General features: G+C 39.8%; 1 protein-coding gene across 1 annotated transcript in view; it reads left to right on the top strand.

Annotated features, from left to right (window-relative positions):
* The window catches only part of CCSER1 (coiled-coil serine rich protein 1), a 964,914-nt gene that overhangs the window by 170,963 nt on the left and 772,896 nt on the right, over positions 1–21,055 (top strand). Inside the window, exon 3 of the mRNA XM_063458635.1 lies at positions 2,041–2,228. Within this exon, the coding sequence (XP_063314705.1) occupies positions 2,041–2,228 (188 nt within the window). The remainder of the gene's footprint in view (positions 1–2,040; positions 2,229–21,055) is intronic.

The following is a 21,055-nucleotide window of genomic DNA, read 5'->3' as shown; positions in this document are numbered from 1 at the left end:
TATAATGTTTCAATAATGTACTTTTAATTTTCTCTGTGTTAGTATGGTCAGTTTTAATTGAAAATGCATTGAATATACACATTCTATTAAAGGAACACTATAGTGATCCTCACACTATAGTGTCAGTATGCTGGCACAGTATGCTGACTGAAAATAATTTTTAATGTGCACGTATTGATGTAGTACAAGTATGTCAAACTCAAAGACTAGCACGGGCCACATAAACAAGGTTTAAGTTTATGTGGGCTGCAAAAAAAAAAAAAAACATAAAATTTTCATAGAAACGTAGGTTTGTTTTAAAAAGGACAGTATAAAAAAAACAGCATCCCCCTCTACTAAACCCCAGTCCCCTCTCTGTACTAAATACCCCCCCGTACTAATTCACAGCCCTCCCTCTGCATTAATTCAAAGTCCCCCCCTGTACTAAATCCCAGCACCTCCTCTATACTAAATACAAGCACCCCCCTCTAGTAAACCCCAGCCCTTGTTTAAAAAACAAAACAAAAGACAATATTAGCCAACAAGCAGACTCCACTAACATTGCCGCTGCCATATGCGACTCCAAAGTCCAGCATCTGGTATACCCCCAATGGCGCCTTCCCCATTCTGTGCCAAACTGATCCTCCTGCAACTCCTTGAAAACCTGTGAAGGTTGAGCGCATTGACGTTACGTCAGAATGTGGCGTTGCGTGCCCTGCCAGATTCTCCATTGTCCAGCAGCGGCCATCGCAACACTGACAGACACACACACACACTCTCTGACATACACACACACACACACACTGACAGTTACACACACACACACACACACTGACCGTCACACACACACTGACCGTCACACACACACTGACCGTCACACACACAGTGACAGTCACACACAGACAGTGATAGTCACACACAGACAGTGATAGTCACACACACACAAACACACACACATACACACCGTGACAGACACACACACACACACTGGCAGTTATACACACACACACTGACAGTCATACACACACACTGACAGACACACACACTGACAGTCACACACACACACACACACACACACTGCCAATCACAAACACTGAGAGTCACACACACACACTGATAGTCACACACACTGACAGAAACACAAACACTGACAGTCACACAAACACTGACAGTCACACACACTGACAGTCACACACACACACACTGACAGACACACATACACTGACAGTCACACACACTTCAACATTCTTGCACACACATCATTGTATTCATTGCTCCCTGCCTTTGGGAGCTGGTGTGGGACCTCACCCTGATCTTCTCTTGGGAGCTCAGTCTTCTTGCTCCTCACTGCTCCTGCAGTTTATTAATGCCGGGTGCTGGAATATGATGTCATATTCTGGCGCCCGGCTTCACTACATACGGCACATGCGAGGGAGCAGTGAGGAACAAGAAGACTGAGCTCCCTAGCTGCCACCAGAGACATTTCCCCCAGCCAGGTAAATGAGCAGAGTAGGCACCTGCAATGTGGGTAGAGCAGGTGCCTACTCTGCTTTAGTAGGCATGTCAAGCTCGCGGGCCGCAAAAATATTAATTGTGGGCCGCAAGTTTGACATGCTTGATGTAGCATAATCCAAATAGTTATTTAATTTACATTTTTTCAATAAACGTAAAAATTGCAATCTATCATTTAATAATTATTGACATGTTAAAAGACAACTAAACACGATTTTAGGTTTATTTTAATACACACCTGAAAAGAAATGGAAGTTATATAGTATTTAAAAATGCCATAAATTCTTTAATTGTGATAATCAGACATCAGAATTCACAAGAGATTCTTTGCAACTCATTCTAATTCCCATTCTTGAGCCTTAGCCAGAAATTGCCTCTTGCCATTTTTTTTTTATTGATTTTGTTTTCAATAGCATTCGGGGTCCTAGAGTGATGGGGATCATTTACAGCAGCACTCACTGCACATTCAGTGCACAGTACATCAATAAAATGGATAGATGCTTTGGCCATGGTAATTATTTCATCATATACATTTCTGCCTTTTCTCAGTTAACTATGCAAGCAGTTTCAGTCCATTTCGTGATGGACGGTATTCTGAGAGACGTTTGAGGTCATCCTCCGAAGGCACGGCAGGAAGTAGCAGAATGATGTACAAACCAAAAGAGGGAAACCGAGAGGAAGTGAACAGCCTACGAAAACAGAGAACAATTTCAACATCTTCCAAAATGAACAGCATGGTAAGTGCAAAACGAACACTTTCTAACGGAGCAGAGAAGGAAGTTCATAGGAACGGCACAGCCCTAGAGAAGTCTTGAAGTACCATATATACTCGAGTATAAGTCTAGTTTTTCCGCACATTTTTTGTGCTGAAAAACCCCCACTCGACTTATACTTGAGTCAATGTCTGTATTATGGCAACTTACATTGCCATAATACAGACCAGGACCGCCGGGCTCATTACAAGCCCGGCCGGTCCTGTTGGGGGCTGGCAGGAAGCGTTTACTTACCTTTCTTGCAGCTCCCTTCTCCTGCGTTCTGGTCAGCTCCCTTGTAAATCTCGCAAGAGCCGCGGCGTCAGAGCATTGCCACGGGTTACCGTGGCAACGCGGCACGCAGACCGCGAGACTTACAGGGGAGCTGACCAGAACGCAGGAGAAGGGAGCTGACAGGAGCTGCAGGAAAGATAAGTAAACGCTTCCTGCCAGCCCCCCTCCTGCACAGTACACACCACTGGACCACCAGGGACAAAAAAAAAAAAAAATGTGAATAATAAAAAAAAAAAATTAATAAAAAAATATTAAAATTAAAAATAATTATAATATTAAAATAACAAATTAGAATATTTAAATAAAAAAATTAAAAATAATAAAAATGCCCTCCCCACACACACACTCTGCATTATATACACACACACTCATACAAACACACACTCTGCATTCACACAAACACAGTGTTTATATAATGCAGAGTGTGTGTGTGTTTGTATGAGTGTGTGTGCGTATATAATGCAGAGTGTGTGTTTGTATGAGTGTGTGTGTGTGTATATAATTATAAAAATCACAGAATTTCATAGCCCCAAGTTTTATCCTCGACTTATCCACGAGGCATAGCATATTTCACAATTGTTGGTCACAAAACTGCACTCGACTTATACATGAGATCGACTTATACACGAGTATATACGGTACAAGTACGAACAGAGAATAGAATAAAAACATGTCTACTCCTTTCTGAGTCTTCCACAGGGATAATGAAAAATGAAGTGAGGGGTCACTTTCTGGATGGAGTGATCCTTTCCCCATATTAATGGCCCACAATATTGTATTTTTAGTTAGATGCAAGCAGACTGAAGTACAATTTTAATTTGCTGTTTTTAAAGGACAATTGTCATCAAAATGTTACTGCTGGTGGTTCTCACAGAGCACACAGATCAATCACTGTTAGGCAGATAACTGTGTATCTAACCTCACATGGTAATACAGCCAAGTAAAAGAAAATTACATTTTGTCAAAAAATATATATAAGTAATTTTAAAAATAATTAACCATAATTAACTATCACTGCTAACTAACTGAAAATTTGATGAAAGTTGTCCTTTAATTAAAATTCGATTTTTCTTACTGTATACATTCTAAACAAAGAACTGTGCAAATTATTTTTGCTGTATCAATACTTGTAAGGCAATACTGGCCAGGTAGACCCCACCAGTGGTAGAATAGCCTTAAAGGACCACTACATTCACCCAGACCACATCATTGAGATGAAGAAGTCATGTGATTTTAACCCTGCAATGTAAAATATTGCCGTTTTGTAGAAACTGAAATGTTTACATAGCAGGGTCAAATAGCTTGAGGATTAAATGGAGGAGTCTCGGTGCTGGAAACAAGGCAAGTAATCTTAATTTTACTTAAAATTTGCTGAGCAAAGAGGTTGGACAGTGTTTATTTCAAAATAAGGGAACCTATAGCCCCCAAATAACTATTGCTCTTTTTAGACATATTGGTTCCCTTTAAGGCTGGATAAAAGGCAATGCAGAGAGTAGAGTGAGAATAAGAGATTTGTAATTATTATTAAATATATCCATACGTGCGCTATGACCCACTAACATGGTATTATGTGCAAATATAATGTTTAATCTACTTTAATTTTTATTTCACTTCTTTTACTTCCAAAGAAAAGTCATATGTTAGCTATACAACATCTCCTTGTTTGTGTAAAAGTATATGCTCATATAAAAGTAATCAGACATGTACTCATTAAAAAAAAAAAAAAAAAAGCTTTACTGCCTTAGGCATACAACAAGAGAAAAAAAACTACTGGCAGGTAGTTTAATGGTCACAATTATAATTACATTATAGAGGAAAGTGAAAGATTAGCTGGAGAGTTTTTGGCTGCCATGCAAGACCATTTGACCGATGTCTGTTCCAGAATATTAATAGTGAAAAAGGTAATGCATGAGGTACTTAAAATGATAAGAAAAAAAACAAGAGTAATTTTCTTTCCCCTTTAAATTTCCTCATTTGTCAATATTTTTCAAATGCAAATCTGGCCACCTGCAGTTTTTGAGGAAAGGCTAAGCCCTGACAGAATATATTACTTCTCAAAAAATATGTATTGAAATAAATTATTGTACAATTTACAGAATATCAGTCATTCTGAACCCTGCTTAGATTTTGTTGATAGGGTAGATTTAGTAAAAGAATAAAAAAATGATGAATGAAAATTAATTTTACATTTTGAAAACATTTAATTTTTTGTAAAGCTTAAATTATGAGCCTGTATACTAGGTTTTAGTGAGACTTTAAATAAAAATAAAAAAAAAATAAAAAAAAAAATATATATACTCGGCATTTCAACATTAGTGCCGCCCTCCACCGTTTTGACTTCGATTAACTTTACTGAACTTGTAAATTGAGTTTACACATCCATACCTTGCCCATTTGTTTGCATAATTTAGAAAAATATCTTACCTCCCAACAGTTTGGGCAGGGGAATTGGGATTGGTGAGTAAGGACCTGATGGGGCCAGTGGCATAGCAAGGGGCAGTGCAGGGGGGTGGTCTGCCCCGGGCGACACTTTTTGGGGGGTGGCAATATCCCTGCTCCCTCCCATACTGACCCTCCTCCCACCTTCTGAGTGAGACCTGGCAGTGATCTTGCTCTGCTTGCCAGGTCTCCCCCGTGCGGTGCAGAGAGAGAGGGGGAGAGGCGGGGCAGGAGGATGGGAAGTGAGGTAACTTCCTGTGCTCTCCTCCTGTCCTGCAGGGTGCTGACAGAGTCATTAGGTATGTTATTTCCTGCACAGCCCTCAGCCTGCACCCTGACAGCCCCCTCTCCCTGCACCCTGACAGCCCCCTACCTGCACCCTCACATATCCCTGCCTGCACCCACACAGTCCCCTACCTGCACCCTCACATCTCCCTGCCTGCATCCTCACAGACCCCATCCCTCCCTGCTCAGATCCCCTCTCTCACCCTTCACAGGCCCCGTACCTCCCTGCTCTCCCCCTTCTCAGATCCCCTCCCTTCAGGCTCAGATCCCTGCACTCCCCCTTCACAAATACCCTCCTCACTGCTCAGATCCCTGCACTTTGCTTTCACAGACTCCCTGCTCAGATCCCACCTCTCCCTCTTCACACCATTCCTCCCTTCTCAGGCCCCTCTCTCCCCGTTCACAGACCTGCTCCTTCCCTGCTCAGGTCCCCTCCCTACCTGCTCAGGTCCCCTCACTCCCTCTGATCAGGTCCCCTCACTCCCTCTGATCAGGTCCCCTCACTGCCCCTGCTCAGGTCTCCTCTCTGTCCCTGCTCAGGTCTCCTCTCTGTCCCTGCTCAGGTCCCCTCTCTGTCCCTGCTCAGGTCCCCTCTCTGTCCCTGCTCAGGTTCCATTACTCCTTGCTCAGGTTCCCTCTCTCCCTCTTCACAGACCCCCTTCCTCCCTGCTGAGACCCCACTCTCCCTCCCCTGCACAGACACCCTCACCTCCCTTCTGCTTCACTAGCAACGCCCATAATGAGCGAGTCTGCCCAGAAAAGGGTAAGCATGCCACTCCTGGACGACATCCAGTCTTCAGGACCAAGAAGAAAGCACTAGTGATGCACTCTCGCTGTGCTGCTCAGGGACAGTTCCCTGGCATCCCCAAATGCAAGACACCAAGGAACTAAAGAGGGGCTGTACCATCCAATGCAGGCTGTTGGGAGATCTGAAATAGACAACCCAAATGTCAGGATTAAGCTGTGACCAAACACTCAGAACCAAGTCTAACACGAACAATAATCTAAAATAGATAAACGTATTACCGGGCCTTACCGTATGACCGGATTTAACATCGATAGAATAGTCGGTAATTAGCTGAGGTCAGGAATGCAGAAAGAAGCATAAACAAGAAGCCAAAGGGTCAAGGATACCAAAATTACCGATAGTCAGGAACAAGCCAAGATCAGATAGCAAATAACAGAACCTGCTCTCGGATAACCAAACTAAGTGGAAACCACAGCAGGGCAATGGAAAATGGTAACACAGGGTTTAAATAGCCATATCCTTTATTTCATTGGCTATCCTGCGTCATGTAATTTCAAAATGTGCGTGAACGTCGATGACGCACGCACGTTCGCATCACCCTTGACCTATCCAGAGGCTACTTAACCCCTCAGAAGAACAGCAGCTGGCGTTTATTGGCCACGATATCTCACATTTTAAATGTTATTATAAAGCCATAGGTATCCGGATTTGTAATTACATGGGATATAATATTATGTCTTGATTTATCATCGTCAAAATTCTTTGAAAAACAATTTGCAATTCAGCTTGAACTGCCCTTTTAAAAAAAGAACCAAACGAAACAAATTACCCCATTTACTTTCTATAAATGACGTACTTTAGATATATGAGCTGAACCCTCCGAGATAAGAGATTAACTTCAGTTTTAATGCTTGCTTTGTTTAAGTAATTTTTAGTACCCACTGGATTGAATAAACTTCAATTTAGTTTCAATCAAAATGGGCTCTGAGAATTGCAAGAGCATATCAGCAAACTAGCAAAGTGTATTGGACCTGCTTTGCTAAATGACCTGAGGGAGAATATTACGTTTATCTTCGTTTAGTTCTTTAAACCAGAAGAGTCAGTCTCTTTATTCATCATTAACACATAAATAATAGCGAAATACTATGCCATTCCCTTTACACAGTGGTCCATTACGGCCGCTGCTGTCTTCAGGGCCGTCAGTTAACTTTAACTGTTATTATTTTAATGTATCATCACCTATAATGTGATATAAACATTGGTTTGAGCTGCATCTGTGTTCCTTAAAATTTATAAAATGTCAGCCTTCGTTCATCTGCCAGAAATATAAACTTTTATTCGATTTTATGGAAAGCTTATTAAAGTGTCTAAAACATATCAATCCCAGCTCTCATTAAAAACAGAACATTATGTGCCAGCAATGATTGTCAAACCTTCATTAGCTAACTCTAGCCATTGAATTCTTGGCCAGGGTCTCTGGTAAATAGGAGATTCAGTCATATTTGTAAATAATTAACTCTGTTTACCAGGCTCCTGCATTGTTGATGCCGGCTGTCGCTATAAACCTCAGGCCACTATTTTTATTTGTGAAGAAGCTGTGGCATTAGTGATTTAAAATAATTTCTAGGTTAAAGCAGTAAGCCTATTGTTTATGGAAAAAAATAAATTGAAATTATTATTATTCTTGATTATATTTTGAGAGAAACACATTACAGTCCCTGTCTATTGAGATTTTCCTCAAGTCAGCATCCAAGTCTATTATATTGGCATTTAAGCATGTCCCTTCTACATAACTTTTAGAGGCTCCCAACTAAAAAAAAAACTTACAAATGTTCAGAGTGATTAAACACTTGAATATCTTTTTATGTGCATCTGTGAAAAGGGGGATACTTGTTTAAACATTCCAAAACTCAAAATCAGTTGTAGCACCATTTTAGACAACTTCTCACCATCAACCATTGATTAGGTACGTATTTTCTGCTTGTCCATTTATAAGTCCATCTTTGTATAAAAATTGCTGCAATGCCACCGATTTGTTCCACTGACACCCACCATATAGTGAAATTTATATATATAGCAAGCACAGATAAAGACTGCAATAAATGTAATCACACAGCAAATTCAAATGATGTCTACCCACAAATGTGGAGCCAAAAGTAGCACTCTTCTCAGTGTATACACGTAGAAGTGTCCCAAGTGTATGGTAGTGTACCCATTGCTTCAGCGATGTTCTGCTCCTGTAGCTCCTATCTCTTTCTCTTATCTGAGGTTTATACTTATACATTCAGAATCTTCCATGAAACTGAAGACACAAACTATACTACAAGACCAGGGACTTTTAGCACCTCGTTTGTGAATAGACATCTTTGGAATTTGAAATGCTGTAAAATTTATAACTGAAATAATTGCGTTCTTCATCTTTGCTTACATTATAAATAAACTACAATGATTCCAAATGAATTCATTCTGAAACTAACAGTGTGTGTTTGAGGAATAACATTGTGGTTCATCCTAACATTTTGAAACCCTTTTATGATCTTATTTTGGTTTTATATTTGTCTTCAGATATCTAAACAGTTGGTGTGAGCAATCAATAGCTCAGCTGGCTGTAGTGCCCCTTGCGTGTCTTTATTTTGCAATATATCAAGAAAATGAATATATTCAGAAGCACTGGTTTAAAGTCCTTTGTGGGTCTGAAGCTTGACAGTTTCGCTTTTATCCTCTTTAATTATTTAAATGCATTAAGATTCATAATAAAGGATACATGAGGACAGTGGCCAGAGATCAACACTCTGTAGTTTGTTTATTTTTTTTATTTATTTTTTAAAGAAATTGGAAATGTATGTATACAGTCCCTGAATCACAGTAATGATTAACCTTAATTATTGTATGATGGATTGGAAGCCAACTTTATTTCACTATGAAAACATGGAAAATAATCCAATGCAGTCACTGATGGGCAGAGCTCTGTCTATATTCAACTGAATTTTAACTTTACTATCAAACATATTCTATAATATCATTTCTGTTGTAGCTGTTATGCTCACTTCTTAGACCTTGGTTTATGATCAAGGCTTACATGGGTTGTAAAGCTGTGGTCTTGACTATTGCAGCATGCCACACATCCCTCTGTTTTACACTAGAGCAAGTAAATACAGCTTATGTGCATAGGTTTATTCTCATTGTAGCTACTATACAATATGTACGGTACTTTTTTATCCATTTTATGGTTAGACTGCCTGGATCTTTGTTAAGCTAGTGCTTCAATTGTGGAGTTCTCTGCTACTATCTCTCTTCCTACTTACTACAGTGATCTTCCCACTCTCCATCTGGGGATGATTAGGGTTATATAATGTTACCTTTCATATCCCAGGATGTGTTCTGATGTAATCAATATTTTATATCAACTTTTCAGTGAATCCTAGTATTCTTATAGCATACTATAAACCCAGCTGTGACGTGATCATCCAACTTTTTTAGTCATATTTGGTGCCTAATAAATGTCTTGACTCATGATGGCAGAGTCTTGTTGTCCTCTCTGAATAGTGGTAGCATTAAGCAGAGTGCTGGTCCCTGATGGATTTGTGTTACGAAGCTGTCAATGCAAGGCATTGTCAGGAGACGTGAAAGGCGTTACATCCAAACCGAAAATCCCAAACAGAGACCTCACTTCCTGCAGATACATCTAAAGAAGCATGTACCTTTAAATAATAACCTCATTGTTAGAAACACACACTACCTTTTGTGTTTTATGCATCAGGCCTGTTCAAAAGGAAGTGTGTAGTGCATGGACCTGAAAGGGTAGAACAACCATCATAACCACTACAGCAAGCTGTAGATGTTTTGATGATAGGTCTACCCGATGCTGTTCCCTGTTAATGAACAGTTCAACAGAGAGTTCTTTTAACTTGATATTTTTAAATATTAAAGATTGTCACTTAGCTGTAACAAATGAGAAGACCCCATGTGCACACATTGCCAGGATTATTTGCAGAGCATGCTTTGATATTGTTTTATAAAGTTGAGGAAATGTCGATCACTCTATAAAAGAAGTTAATAGAGAGTTAATTTACTATAAATAGCTTAACCTTACACTATACTTTTTTTTTTTTTTTTTTAATTCTTTATTTTTGTTGTGCGGGTAGGTACATCGTTTTCACAAACGCCACAACAGCGTATATCAACATATATAAGCATATAAAAAGAGTATGTTAGTGGCTTGCATTATCGCACATTTTTTTTTTTTATACGTAAGCAGGGTTACAATTATTGCCTGTAGTCGGTTCATCATTTAGCATTAGTATTTTAGCTAAGCAGTGACTCTGTTTATGTATTAAGGTATTGTGGTTGCATGCATAAGTATCATCACATGGTAGGTGCTAGTTAAGGCAAGCTAAGCAGTATTACATAGTATGAGGCTTTCCCTATGCTTAGCACACTTTAGTAGATATTAAACTTAAAGGGGACACGCTTAGTCTTAGTCTTGGTTAAGCATCATTGCAGGATTGATTAACTGTCGGCATAGAGTGATAGCAATCACATAAGTCTCATGTTTTTATATTCCGTAGGAGTGTCAGGTGTTTGGCATCTTGGTATCAGGCAGTTTCTCTGTCTTAGGTACTTCACCCGATTCCTGTGTTGGGCGCAGCTCGTATGTTGTCGCTGAGTCCATCAGGCTGGGCCCCGTGGCTGCCCCTATGAGGAGTACTCCTCTGCCCTCTGCTGGAGTCCCTCGGCTCGTTCCCGTCGTGATCGCCTGTCGGCGGGATGTTCTCTCGTTTAGCATCGCGGCTTTCAGTATGAGCCCTCAAGTGTGGGGTTGTGCTTCGCTGGTCAGGGGTCTCTGGTGCCGCTGAGTGGTGTGCAGGTTGGGCATGCTCGATGGTCCCTTTCTGGTGTGTGTGGGAGCGAGTGCTTGCGCCCGAGGAACGTGGCGCTGTTTCCCGCCATAAAGATCTTCGGCGTCTTTTTCGTCTGGTGGCCACTCTGGAGGTTCGAGGCGGGTAGCCACACAGGCGTCGCCGGATTGCAGGGCGAATCCATGCTGCCACCTCTCTGATCGCCAGCTGGAAGGACCGATCCCGAGTACGGAGCTGTGTCCAGAGGCTTGCACAGATCCGGTCAAAAAACTCTGCGGTATGCTTGGGTGGTTGGGCATGGGTGCTCGCTGTTGTAGGCCGCGCCTGTGCCGCCCTCTTGATTGGGCCTCGGCAGTTTAGTTTGGTTGCAGGCTGTGTCGCTTGTCTAGGGTAGTCCTTTGGCGTACCCATGGGGGCCGGGATATCCCCCACCGGCCCAGAGGGGGGGTGTTAGAGCCCCAAGCCGACCGGCAGGTCCCACTTCGAGGCCGGGAGTCGGCCGTCTCCCCTACCTCATGTGTTGCTGCGGGCATCGTGTATGTCCAGTGCCGGCGGGAGCCATGAGTTGCAGGCTTGCCCTGCTGCGGGGGGCAGTGTGGGTGTTCCCCCGGCTGAGATGCAAGATTTCGCTCAATTTGGAGTCTCTTTTGGCCCATTAGCGGCATTAAAAGTGAGTTCCTCTTGAGGAGCTCCGGTTCTAAGCGACCATCTTGGTCGGCTGTCAGGCCCCGCCCCAACCTTACACTATACTTTAATGACGACGTTGCAGTTAATTATCTTTAGTAATACATTTTTTTCTGTAATAACAAACATACAGTAGTATGAAGAATTGAGAAAAACATGAATAGCAAATAAGTAACAAATTAGCTACTATGAGTTGTGGATTTGGTGGGTTGCGTCTTTCCATAGGTAAGGTGCAGTGAAAAGGAGAATCTACATGTCTTTGCTTGCAAACTGGTGGGCAGGTCAGAGCTTTTACTTCTTCTGCAGAATTAAGATTACACTTTAAGCACCATAACCACTACAGGATATTGTAATGGGTATAGTACATGGAGGAAATGGGTCCTTGTTCAAAACATTTTCACACAGTTAAACATGGTTTGCAGCTCTTCCAGCACTCTAAGCCCAATCTCTGTGGACATTAAAATCCTGTATTATTCATCAAAAGCTGTCCAAGCTTGCATGACAATGATAAGGTGTGAGTGCCGGGCTAAGCAGCCCCCAGGGCATTCACCATCAAACAGGTTTCAGTGTACAGGTAGGCACTCTCATAGGCTAAATGTTTGACTTTTTCATTTCAGGGACTGCATATGGATTGCATTTATGTGCACATTAAACATTTTCTGATATCAGCAGAAATAGAAGCAATGATTGACTACACAATATTTCTTATTTAAAAATAACCCCATAACTCAATGCTGCATTGAAAGAAATAATAGAAGGAACACATCATTTTTCATTTATGCTGCTCTTTTAATGGCTGTATATTAACCCTTCAGCATTGGCTTACAAAACGATATAATCCACATTATTTTAAAAAGGGAGGAGTATATATATATATATATATTTATATATATATATATATAAACACTCCTCCCTTATATGAATATATATATATATATATATATATATATATATATATTAACACAGTTAATTTGTTTTTAGTAAAAAAACAAAAAAACAGACCTATAGTTGTAAGTTATATTTTCACAAACATTTCTCTTAATTGCATTATCTGTTCCTAAACTGTAGTTCACCAAACAAACCACAAGGTGTCATCCTGTCCTTGCAGTCTTTGGACTACTGTACTTCTTCCGTTGGTTATGTTGGTTTTACTAGCTGGGTCTTACGCAGTAAAAGTAAATGCTGCATGGAAATAAATGATTATTTTATATTTTTATTCTTTTTTTTAACAGTGTTTATTTAGATATTGTAATTGCTTTGCTTTCTTATAAAATAAAGTGTCAACATATTTTAGAATTTGTTTTTTTTTCCTGTGGGTAGTTGATTTAACTCCTTAAAGTCTAATTTCTATACTCAATATTATTTTCTACGAGACACTTTTGATGAAGCACCAAGCACTCAAAGGGTTAAATGCAGAGTAATTAAAACACACAACAGTATTCTAAAAACATGTTTAATTGCATTGATTTTTAACGCTGATGAGGTGTGCTAACCACGGCCTTTACATTTGTCCTTTTTGTACATGTCCCTTGGCACTAATGCTTTAAAAGTCCAGTTTCACAAATCACATTTCACTTGAAACAAATCCGACAGCATCAATTTCAGGCCACCCTTGCGCTGACCCTCTATAATTTGTCCATTCTCACTTGACTTGGCATCTTTGTGTGTGGGCAAGAAGCTGATGTTAAACAAATCACATGGAACGCATCCAGTGTTTTGCTAAAATGAACAAGCATATACCAATATCTGTAAGTGGATATTATAAATTGACTCGGCTGTAAGAATTATTATTGGTTCAATAGTTCAGTGAGGAGCTTAAGAAATGTTAAGCAGGAAACAGCATCATAAACAAGGGCAATAATAAGGAGACGACTAATTGTTTGCATTGGTACAAAGTGACTTGGGATATTTTCTATGTTAACGTTAGCATGCCATTTTCAAAAACAATGACATTAATCAATGGAGCATAAAATCACCATTATATTGTCAGTACTTTATTAAATTTTTTTTGTGATAAACATTAACCAGACAGCCCCAAAATGTACTGCTAGCTGCTATGCATGTCACACAGTTAATGAATATCCTTCTTTTTATGAAAGATTTGCAATTTTTTTAAGGATTTAAATTGGTACGAAATAAGCACCCAAAAAAAGAGACGGATGTCATCTGGTAATTATGATGGGTTCGAAGTCTAATCTAAGTTTAGAATACAAAATTGGTTGTCTAGTGTAATGCTCCAAAATCTTAATCCAGTTAAGCACCTTTGTAAGTACATTTATTTTGAGCAGGTTACATGTCCTCATTGGTAAGAAGTCACTTGTGGGACATATATGGCATAGTAAAATTGCTCTGGTCTTCTTAGTAGGCTAGAAATGAAAGATAAATCCCCCTCAATGGATTTAATCAACAAAAGGGAAGGATACCATTTACATATATTTAAAGAGAGCTATCACAGCATGTTTTAATAATTTTATTTTCAATATCATTCCTTTAAAATTATTCTGTAAAACTGTCTAGTCTTGGGAGTGGTAGCTAGTCTTAGTTTTAGTTTAGGAAGAGCTGAATAGATAAAGTTGAGTTTGTTGGTGGGGTACCCATGGGGCCACCACCAGAAATTTTGGGACCCTTAACTCAGCTCAGGGTCTGGGGCCCGCCTCCAATCCCGCCCACAGGGTCCGTCTCCAAATCCCGCCCACAGGAATACACACAGACACAAACACACACACTGATACAAAAGGACACAGATACACACACACACAGATACATACTAACAGACACACATACTAAAACATACACACATATACAGACGCACGGGCATACATAGTGACAGACAGACACATACTAACATACATACAGACACACATGCATGAGGACATACAGACACATCCATACACACACACTGACATACATACACACAAACATACATACACCCAGACATACATTCATAATGACATACAGACATACATACATTCATACTGGCATACATACATACATACATACATTCATACATACATTCATACAGACATACATACATACATTCATACAGACAGACATACATTCATACAGACACCGACATCCATTCATAATGGCATACATGCATATATAAAGACATACTGACAGACATACATTCATACATACAGACATACATGCATACTGACATCCATACACACAAACGTTCATAATGACAAGCAGACATACATTCATACTGACATCCATACACACAAACGTTCATAATGACAAGCAGACATACATTCATACTGACATACTGACATACATACATTCATACAGACATACATGCATATATATATATATATACATACTGACAGACATATATACATACATACTGACATACATCCATACAGACATACATACATACATACATAATGACATACATACAGACATACAGACATACATTCATACTGGCATACATACATACATTCATTCATACAGACATACATGCATAGATATATACATACTGACAGACATACAGACATATATACATACATACTGACATACATACAGACATACATACAGACATACATACTTACATACATTCATACAAACATACATACAGACATACATAATGACATACAGACATACATGCATACAGACACACACAAAGCTAATTTTTCAGCCACCCTCCTGTCTTTTACCTTTTCTTTGCAGGAGGGTGGCTGGGGCTGATAGGAGTCGTCTGGCTCTCCTTCTTCACGGCCTGGCTGGCGGTCCTCCAGCGCGGAGTGAGCTGGAAGGAAGTGACCACTTCCTCCCAGCAGCACTTGCGCTGCGGCTGCATTTTTTTTTAAAGGGGCCCGGTGGCGCTATTACATAGCCACAGCGCTGACCGGGCCCCTGAAGATATAGGGACTTCCGCCCAGTAGTACTTGCGCTGCGGCTGCATATTTTTTTTTAAAAGGGGCCCGGTGGCGCTATTACACGGCCACAGCGCTGACCAGGCCCCTGAAGATATAGGGCACATCGGGTGGGTGTGGGCCACCCAATGGGCCCCATCAGCGTGCGGGCCCCGGTGCAACTGCACCGGCAGCAGTTCCACTGCTACAGGGCCGCCGGGCCCATGACAGCCATCATGGTTGTCACCCCCTGATGGCGGCCCTGGGGGTACCTATAAGGATAGCTAGTTTGACATGTTAAAGAACAAACTACGCACAAACATCTTTGGGAAACCAGCCTGTACTTCGTATGGTGGAGGAAACATGGGCTCTATCTTTAATGTGATCACGAAGAGTTTGTGGGAACTGGCTTCTTACAGGGGAAGTGTGAACTCTATTGGGTATAGCAATGGGCCTTGTTTTGATACCCCTGAATATAAAGTTATGGGTATAGTCCTTCAGTCTATAAGACAACACTTTCTGTTCTAAACTCATGATAAATTATTGACTCAAAGTTTATAATTTCTTTCTAAATATTTTTAAAATAAATCTCAACGATGAAAATAAAATGCAGTATGGGTAGCTAACTGCATTGCTGCAACATTTTGTATTTGCAATAGAAGCCAAAGAAAAAAAGTTACTTACACACTATCCCAAATCCCTGTGTACATTTAAATAACTGGAGGATTTGTAGTACTCTAATTGCCATTAAGGTGTAAGCTCACCTGCCACGTCAAGGCAAAACCTCTTAGGTGGGTCCTACACTAACAATTCACCTGACTGCTGTCAGCTAAAAGGTACAATCTCTAATGAGACAGAGACGGGTATTTTTCTAAACGACTACACACTTATTAACCCTTAATCGGGAACACATAGAGTAGGTGGCAGCATTGTACCATGGCTGTGTGATACAAAAGCAAATACAAACATACACAATTAAGCACTGCACTCAAACCCCCACTACTTCTGGGCAGCAGCAATGACCATAAAACACATCAGCCCTAATACAAAAAAAGTTACTTGTGCACTATTCCAAATCCCTATGCACATTTTTTAATAACTGTTTTTTTTTTTTGTATCACTCCAATGGTCATTAAAGTGTAAGCTCACCTGCCATGTCAAGACAAACCTCTTAGGTGAGGCCTCTACCAACAAATTACCTTTTTTTTCAACTAAGAGGCAAAATCTGTAATGAGACAGAAAGGGTGTTGACCATCCCATGTGTTCCCTATTAAGGGCTAATGAGTGTCTTAAGTGTTAAGAAATATGCCACTCTTTGTCTCATTATGAATTTCACCATAGGCTGAAGGCAGCAAGGTGAATTGTTAATGTAGGACTCGCCTAAGTGGTTTTGCCTTGACGTGGCAGGTGAGATTACACTTTCATTTTGGATGTTTACATTTTGTATATGGCCTAGTAATTCACAATCAATTGTCAGTTAAGCCATTTTCCCCCAGGGGAAGGCAAACTGACTTAGAAGAAAGACTAATACTTAGGCACAGACAATGAGAGAAGTGTTATAGGCATAGAGCATTGCTCACTGATCTAATCATAATGTCAAATGGATAAACATGCTCTAGATCAACTTTGTGACAGCCACTGCCTGACAGAGCTTGAACAGACTCAAATGGAAGAACATGGTCAATTTCAGTAACATATCATGACAAATGCTCACGGACAGGCAAACATCGACTCACCGCAGTAAATAAGTGCACAGAAAAACATATCTGAACAATTGGTCAAAAGCGTGAAGAAATGAAAAGGTTGATGAATGATTATAGAAATGTACACATACATATGCTGTGACAATAAGAAATAAGTACAGAAACAATCACCTATCAAAATGTATCCTTATATATATATCTGTGCTTTTTCCTTGTCATACTCAAGACACTTAATTTTTAACACTCTTTTTTGTTGCAAATAACTTTTTTTAATGAACTCTGAATGTTTTTATTTCCTTAGTATTCCCAGAATGCAATGCAACAGTATGCAAATACGCCTGCATGGCATTGTCTGTGTTTAGATTTCCAGCCCACATTTCTGTGCTCCTCTTTAGCACTCGAATGGTATTTAAACAGTGGGTTTTGAACCAAAGCATAGGTTAGGTTCTTATGGAAATACATATCTAGCTAGACAGCTGTTTTAACCTACAAGGACATGTCAGTGTGACCTGGATTTGGTTCACAGCTGTAAATGTTTTGTCTAGCATTAGCATTCATGAACTATGTTATAATGAGAAAAATCTGTCGCAGAACAATTTGAATAATCGATGTGCTACATACAGCATTTCTAAATGATTTCACTTTTTCAAGATTTCACTTGGATGGTATGCAACAACAGAAAATAATGTCTCCTTTTATATATCCCACCCATATTTATATAGGGTCTGATATTATATTTTGGACCAAAGTGTGCATCTAAATAAATCCAAATGCCCAGCTATGGTTAGCTGTTTCAAAGTACTAGACTTTGTCAGGTTCCTTACTTTCATCTAGTGTATATATCTTTCTTCAACTCTTCCACTGTATGTGTCTCCACTACATCTGCTGTAAGGCTATTCAATGCACTATTACATGATTTATTATACCTGGCTATCATCAAACATTCATATTACTCTGTACCTGTCCAAACTGATGTGTTATGAGATACAACGACACCTCTTTATTCTTCTTCCCACGTTAACAGACATTTATTGTGTAGAACTGGGTGGAACACATTCAGAAGTAGATGCAAAAAGGGGTTCCTCTCATGCTGGAACCAATGTTTTACAGGTAATGGGTGAGCGGTGTGTCTAGTATTTTAATGTTATGCTATCAGACAAATAATTATGGACTTCCTTGCTACACTTAAGCTTGACCTGCATTTTTTCCTCCCATGCGCTATAGCCTCCTAATGCTTCCCTTTGCGTAAACATTGGATTGGCTGAGATCATCATGGGCCACCAATTGATGATCTTAGTCAAGGAGGTATAGAACCCACAGAGAGACCATTAGTAGAGACTCCTTTGTCTTATGCATTTTCTATATGCTTGACAAAAAGACAAAGCCCTCAGCAGTCACTAGGGAAGACTGATGGGGGGTGGGGGGAAATGGCTCTGTCTATGAACAGCACTGACGTCTGCTTCTGGCAGATGAAGTGCAAGGTTTTGAAGAAGATGGCAATGGCTGCGAGGGACAGCTTCAGGTAAGAAAAACACACCTTTTCCTACTCCCCGTTGCCACCATACTGCAAGCGCCACAGTCCCTATAGGAGGTCTTTGCTAAATATGCAAAGACCCCAGAAGGTGACAGAGCCACATTAGTATTTTATTTCACTGTCTACTTTTCTTCTGTAACTGAAATAAGATTAAATTGAGCTTGATATATAGAACTACTGATCAGTGTCATTTATCAGCAACCCTTTTCTGCTACATTTTTAGAAGTATTTCAAGTCCTATTACATGAACCTGGAATATTTATTTTGTTATGTTTTCCAGATTTTTATCGGAGATTACACTTTAAGTGTTATGTATAACGAGTAATGTTCAGACACAGTTCTAAAAGTGAAGCAATCAACAGGTACATTCTGTGAGTTTCCATGGAGATTGCTCCGCTATTATAACTTTGTCTTAGCATTATTCATTATATTTTACTTTCAATAGATATACACTCGGTGCATTATTAAAATCTTAGTTGTGTTCTATTATTTCCATTTCATTCAGGAGACGACGAACGAGATAAGAAAGTCCTATTTCAATAGATTATTCTGTTTCGGAATGCTTCTGAATGATAGTACTTTGGATAGCAGGAAAAACACAACAGCTCATTTTAACCCCTTCACGACGGGTGACGGACGAGGTCCGTCATCCTGGGGATGCCCTTAACGACGGGTGACGGACCTCGTCCGTCACGCGGTAAAATTAACCCCAGATCGCCGCAATCGCGGCGATCGTGGGGTTAATGGTGCTCCGGTCTGCCTCTGCATTAGAGGCAGACCGGGAGCACCGGATCGGGCTGTCAGAGTACATGTGCCCGCTCTGACAGCATGACAGAGCGGGCACATGTGCTCTGTATACTCACCTCCGCCTCCCTGCACTTCCGGGTTCAGTGTGAAGTGCAGGGAGACGGATCTTCAGTGATCCTGCCCCCTGGTGTTAAAAAAAAAAGTTAAATTAAAATCCCACCCCCCCTTTACCCATAATAATAAAAAATTAACCCCTTCCCTGCCAATTGATCACTGACTACAGTGATCAATTGGCAGGGATTACATTTTAATATGATCTAATTTTTTTCTTAACCCCTGAGGGTTAATTCTTTTTTTTTTTTAACCCTCAGGGGTTAAATTTATTTTATTAATTAATTTAAATATTTTAAAATTATAAATTTAGCTAGCTGGGGAGGGTGGAAGTTAGTGGGGAATTGGGGGATTTAGTGTTAGGCTAACTAGGGGTTAACGTTAAAAAAAGTTTTAAAATAAGCTTTAAAAAGTTAAAAAATTAAGTAAAAAAAAAGTTTTAATAACGTTTAAGTAAAAAATAAAAAAAAAATAAACCCTTTACCCAGTCCAAATAAAAATTAACCCCTTGCCTGCCAGTCTATCACTGCCTACAGTGATCAAAATACAGATCACAGTATTATACTGTGATCTAATTTTTTTTTAACCCCTGACGATTAACTTTTATCTATTTTTTAACCCTCAGGGGTTAAATTAATTTAATTAACTAATTTAAATATTGTATAATTAAATATTTTGCTAGCTGGGGTGGGTGGGAGCTATGGGAAAATGGGGAATTTACTGTTAGTGCTGCTTACTGCTAGTTAGGGGTTAACGGTAAAAGAAAAAGCTTAGAAAAATGTTAAATCTGTAAAAAAAAGTTTTACGAATGTTTAGGAAACTTTAAAAAAATGAATAAGCAAAACAAAAGTTTAAAAAATAGTTTTAAAAAGTAAAAAAAGTTTTAAAAAGTAAAAAAATACATTTAATAACGCTCATTACCACTACACCTGGTACAAGCTAGCGGAAAAATGATCCCACGCTAAGGTTCAAAATATGCCTTTTGAAATACCCTGGGATGTCTTCTTTAAGAAATGGTATGGCTTTATGGGGTATTTGGATTATATAGCCTGGTAAAATACTCTAAAATGGGACATGGGCACAGCGTAAAAATTTAAAGTTTGAAAAAAATGGAATGGCTGTGTCCCAAATGTGCCCCTCCGATGTCCACATATACCTGGCAAAGGTACATACGGGGGTATTTTTGTACTCAGCCGACATAGCTGAGCAACATATAAAGTATTATAGAGTGGTGGTACACAAAATGTTTGCAAAATATACTGTGCAAACTCACTTTGTGTGTCAAAAAGGCAGAAAAAACGCTTATTACCACTACACCTGGTACAAGCTAGCGGAAAAATTATCCCACACTAATTTTCAAAATATGCCTTTTGAAATACCCTGGGATGTCTTCTTTAAGAAATGGTATGGCTTTATGGAGTATTTGGATTATATAGCCTGGTAAAATACTCTAAAATGGGACATGGGCACAGCGTAAAAATGTAAAGTTTGAAAAAAAATGGAATGGCTGTGTCCCAAATGTGCCCCTCCGATGTCCACATATACCTGGCAAAGGTA

This window comes from Pelobates fuscus, chromosome 6, assembly GCF_036172605.1.
Source record: "Pelobates fuscus isolate aPelFus1 chromosome 6, aPelFus1.pri, whole genome shotgun sequence".
Taxonomy (NCBI): domain Eukaryota; kingdom Metazoa; phylum Chordata; class Amphibia; order Anura; family Pelobatidae; genus Pelobates; species Pelobates fuscus.
The sequence above is the reverse complement of the archived record's forward strand: the minus strand, read 5'-3'. Positions and strand labels throughout refer to the sequence as shown.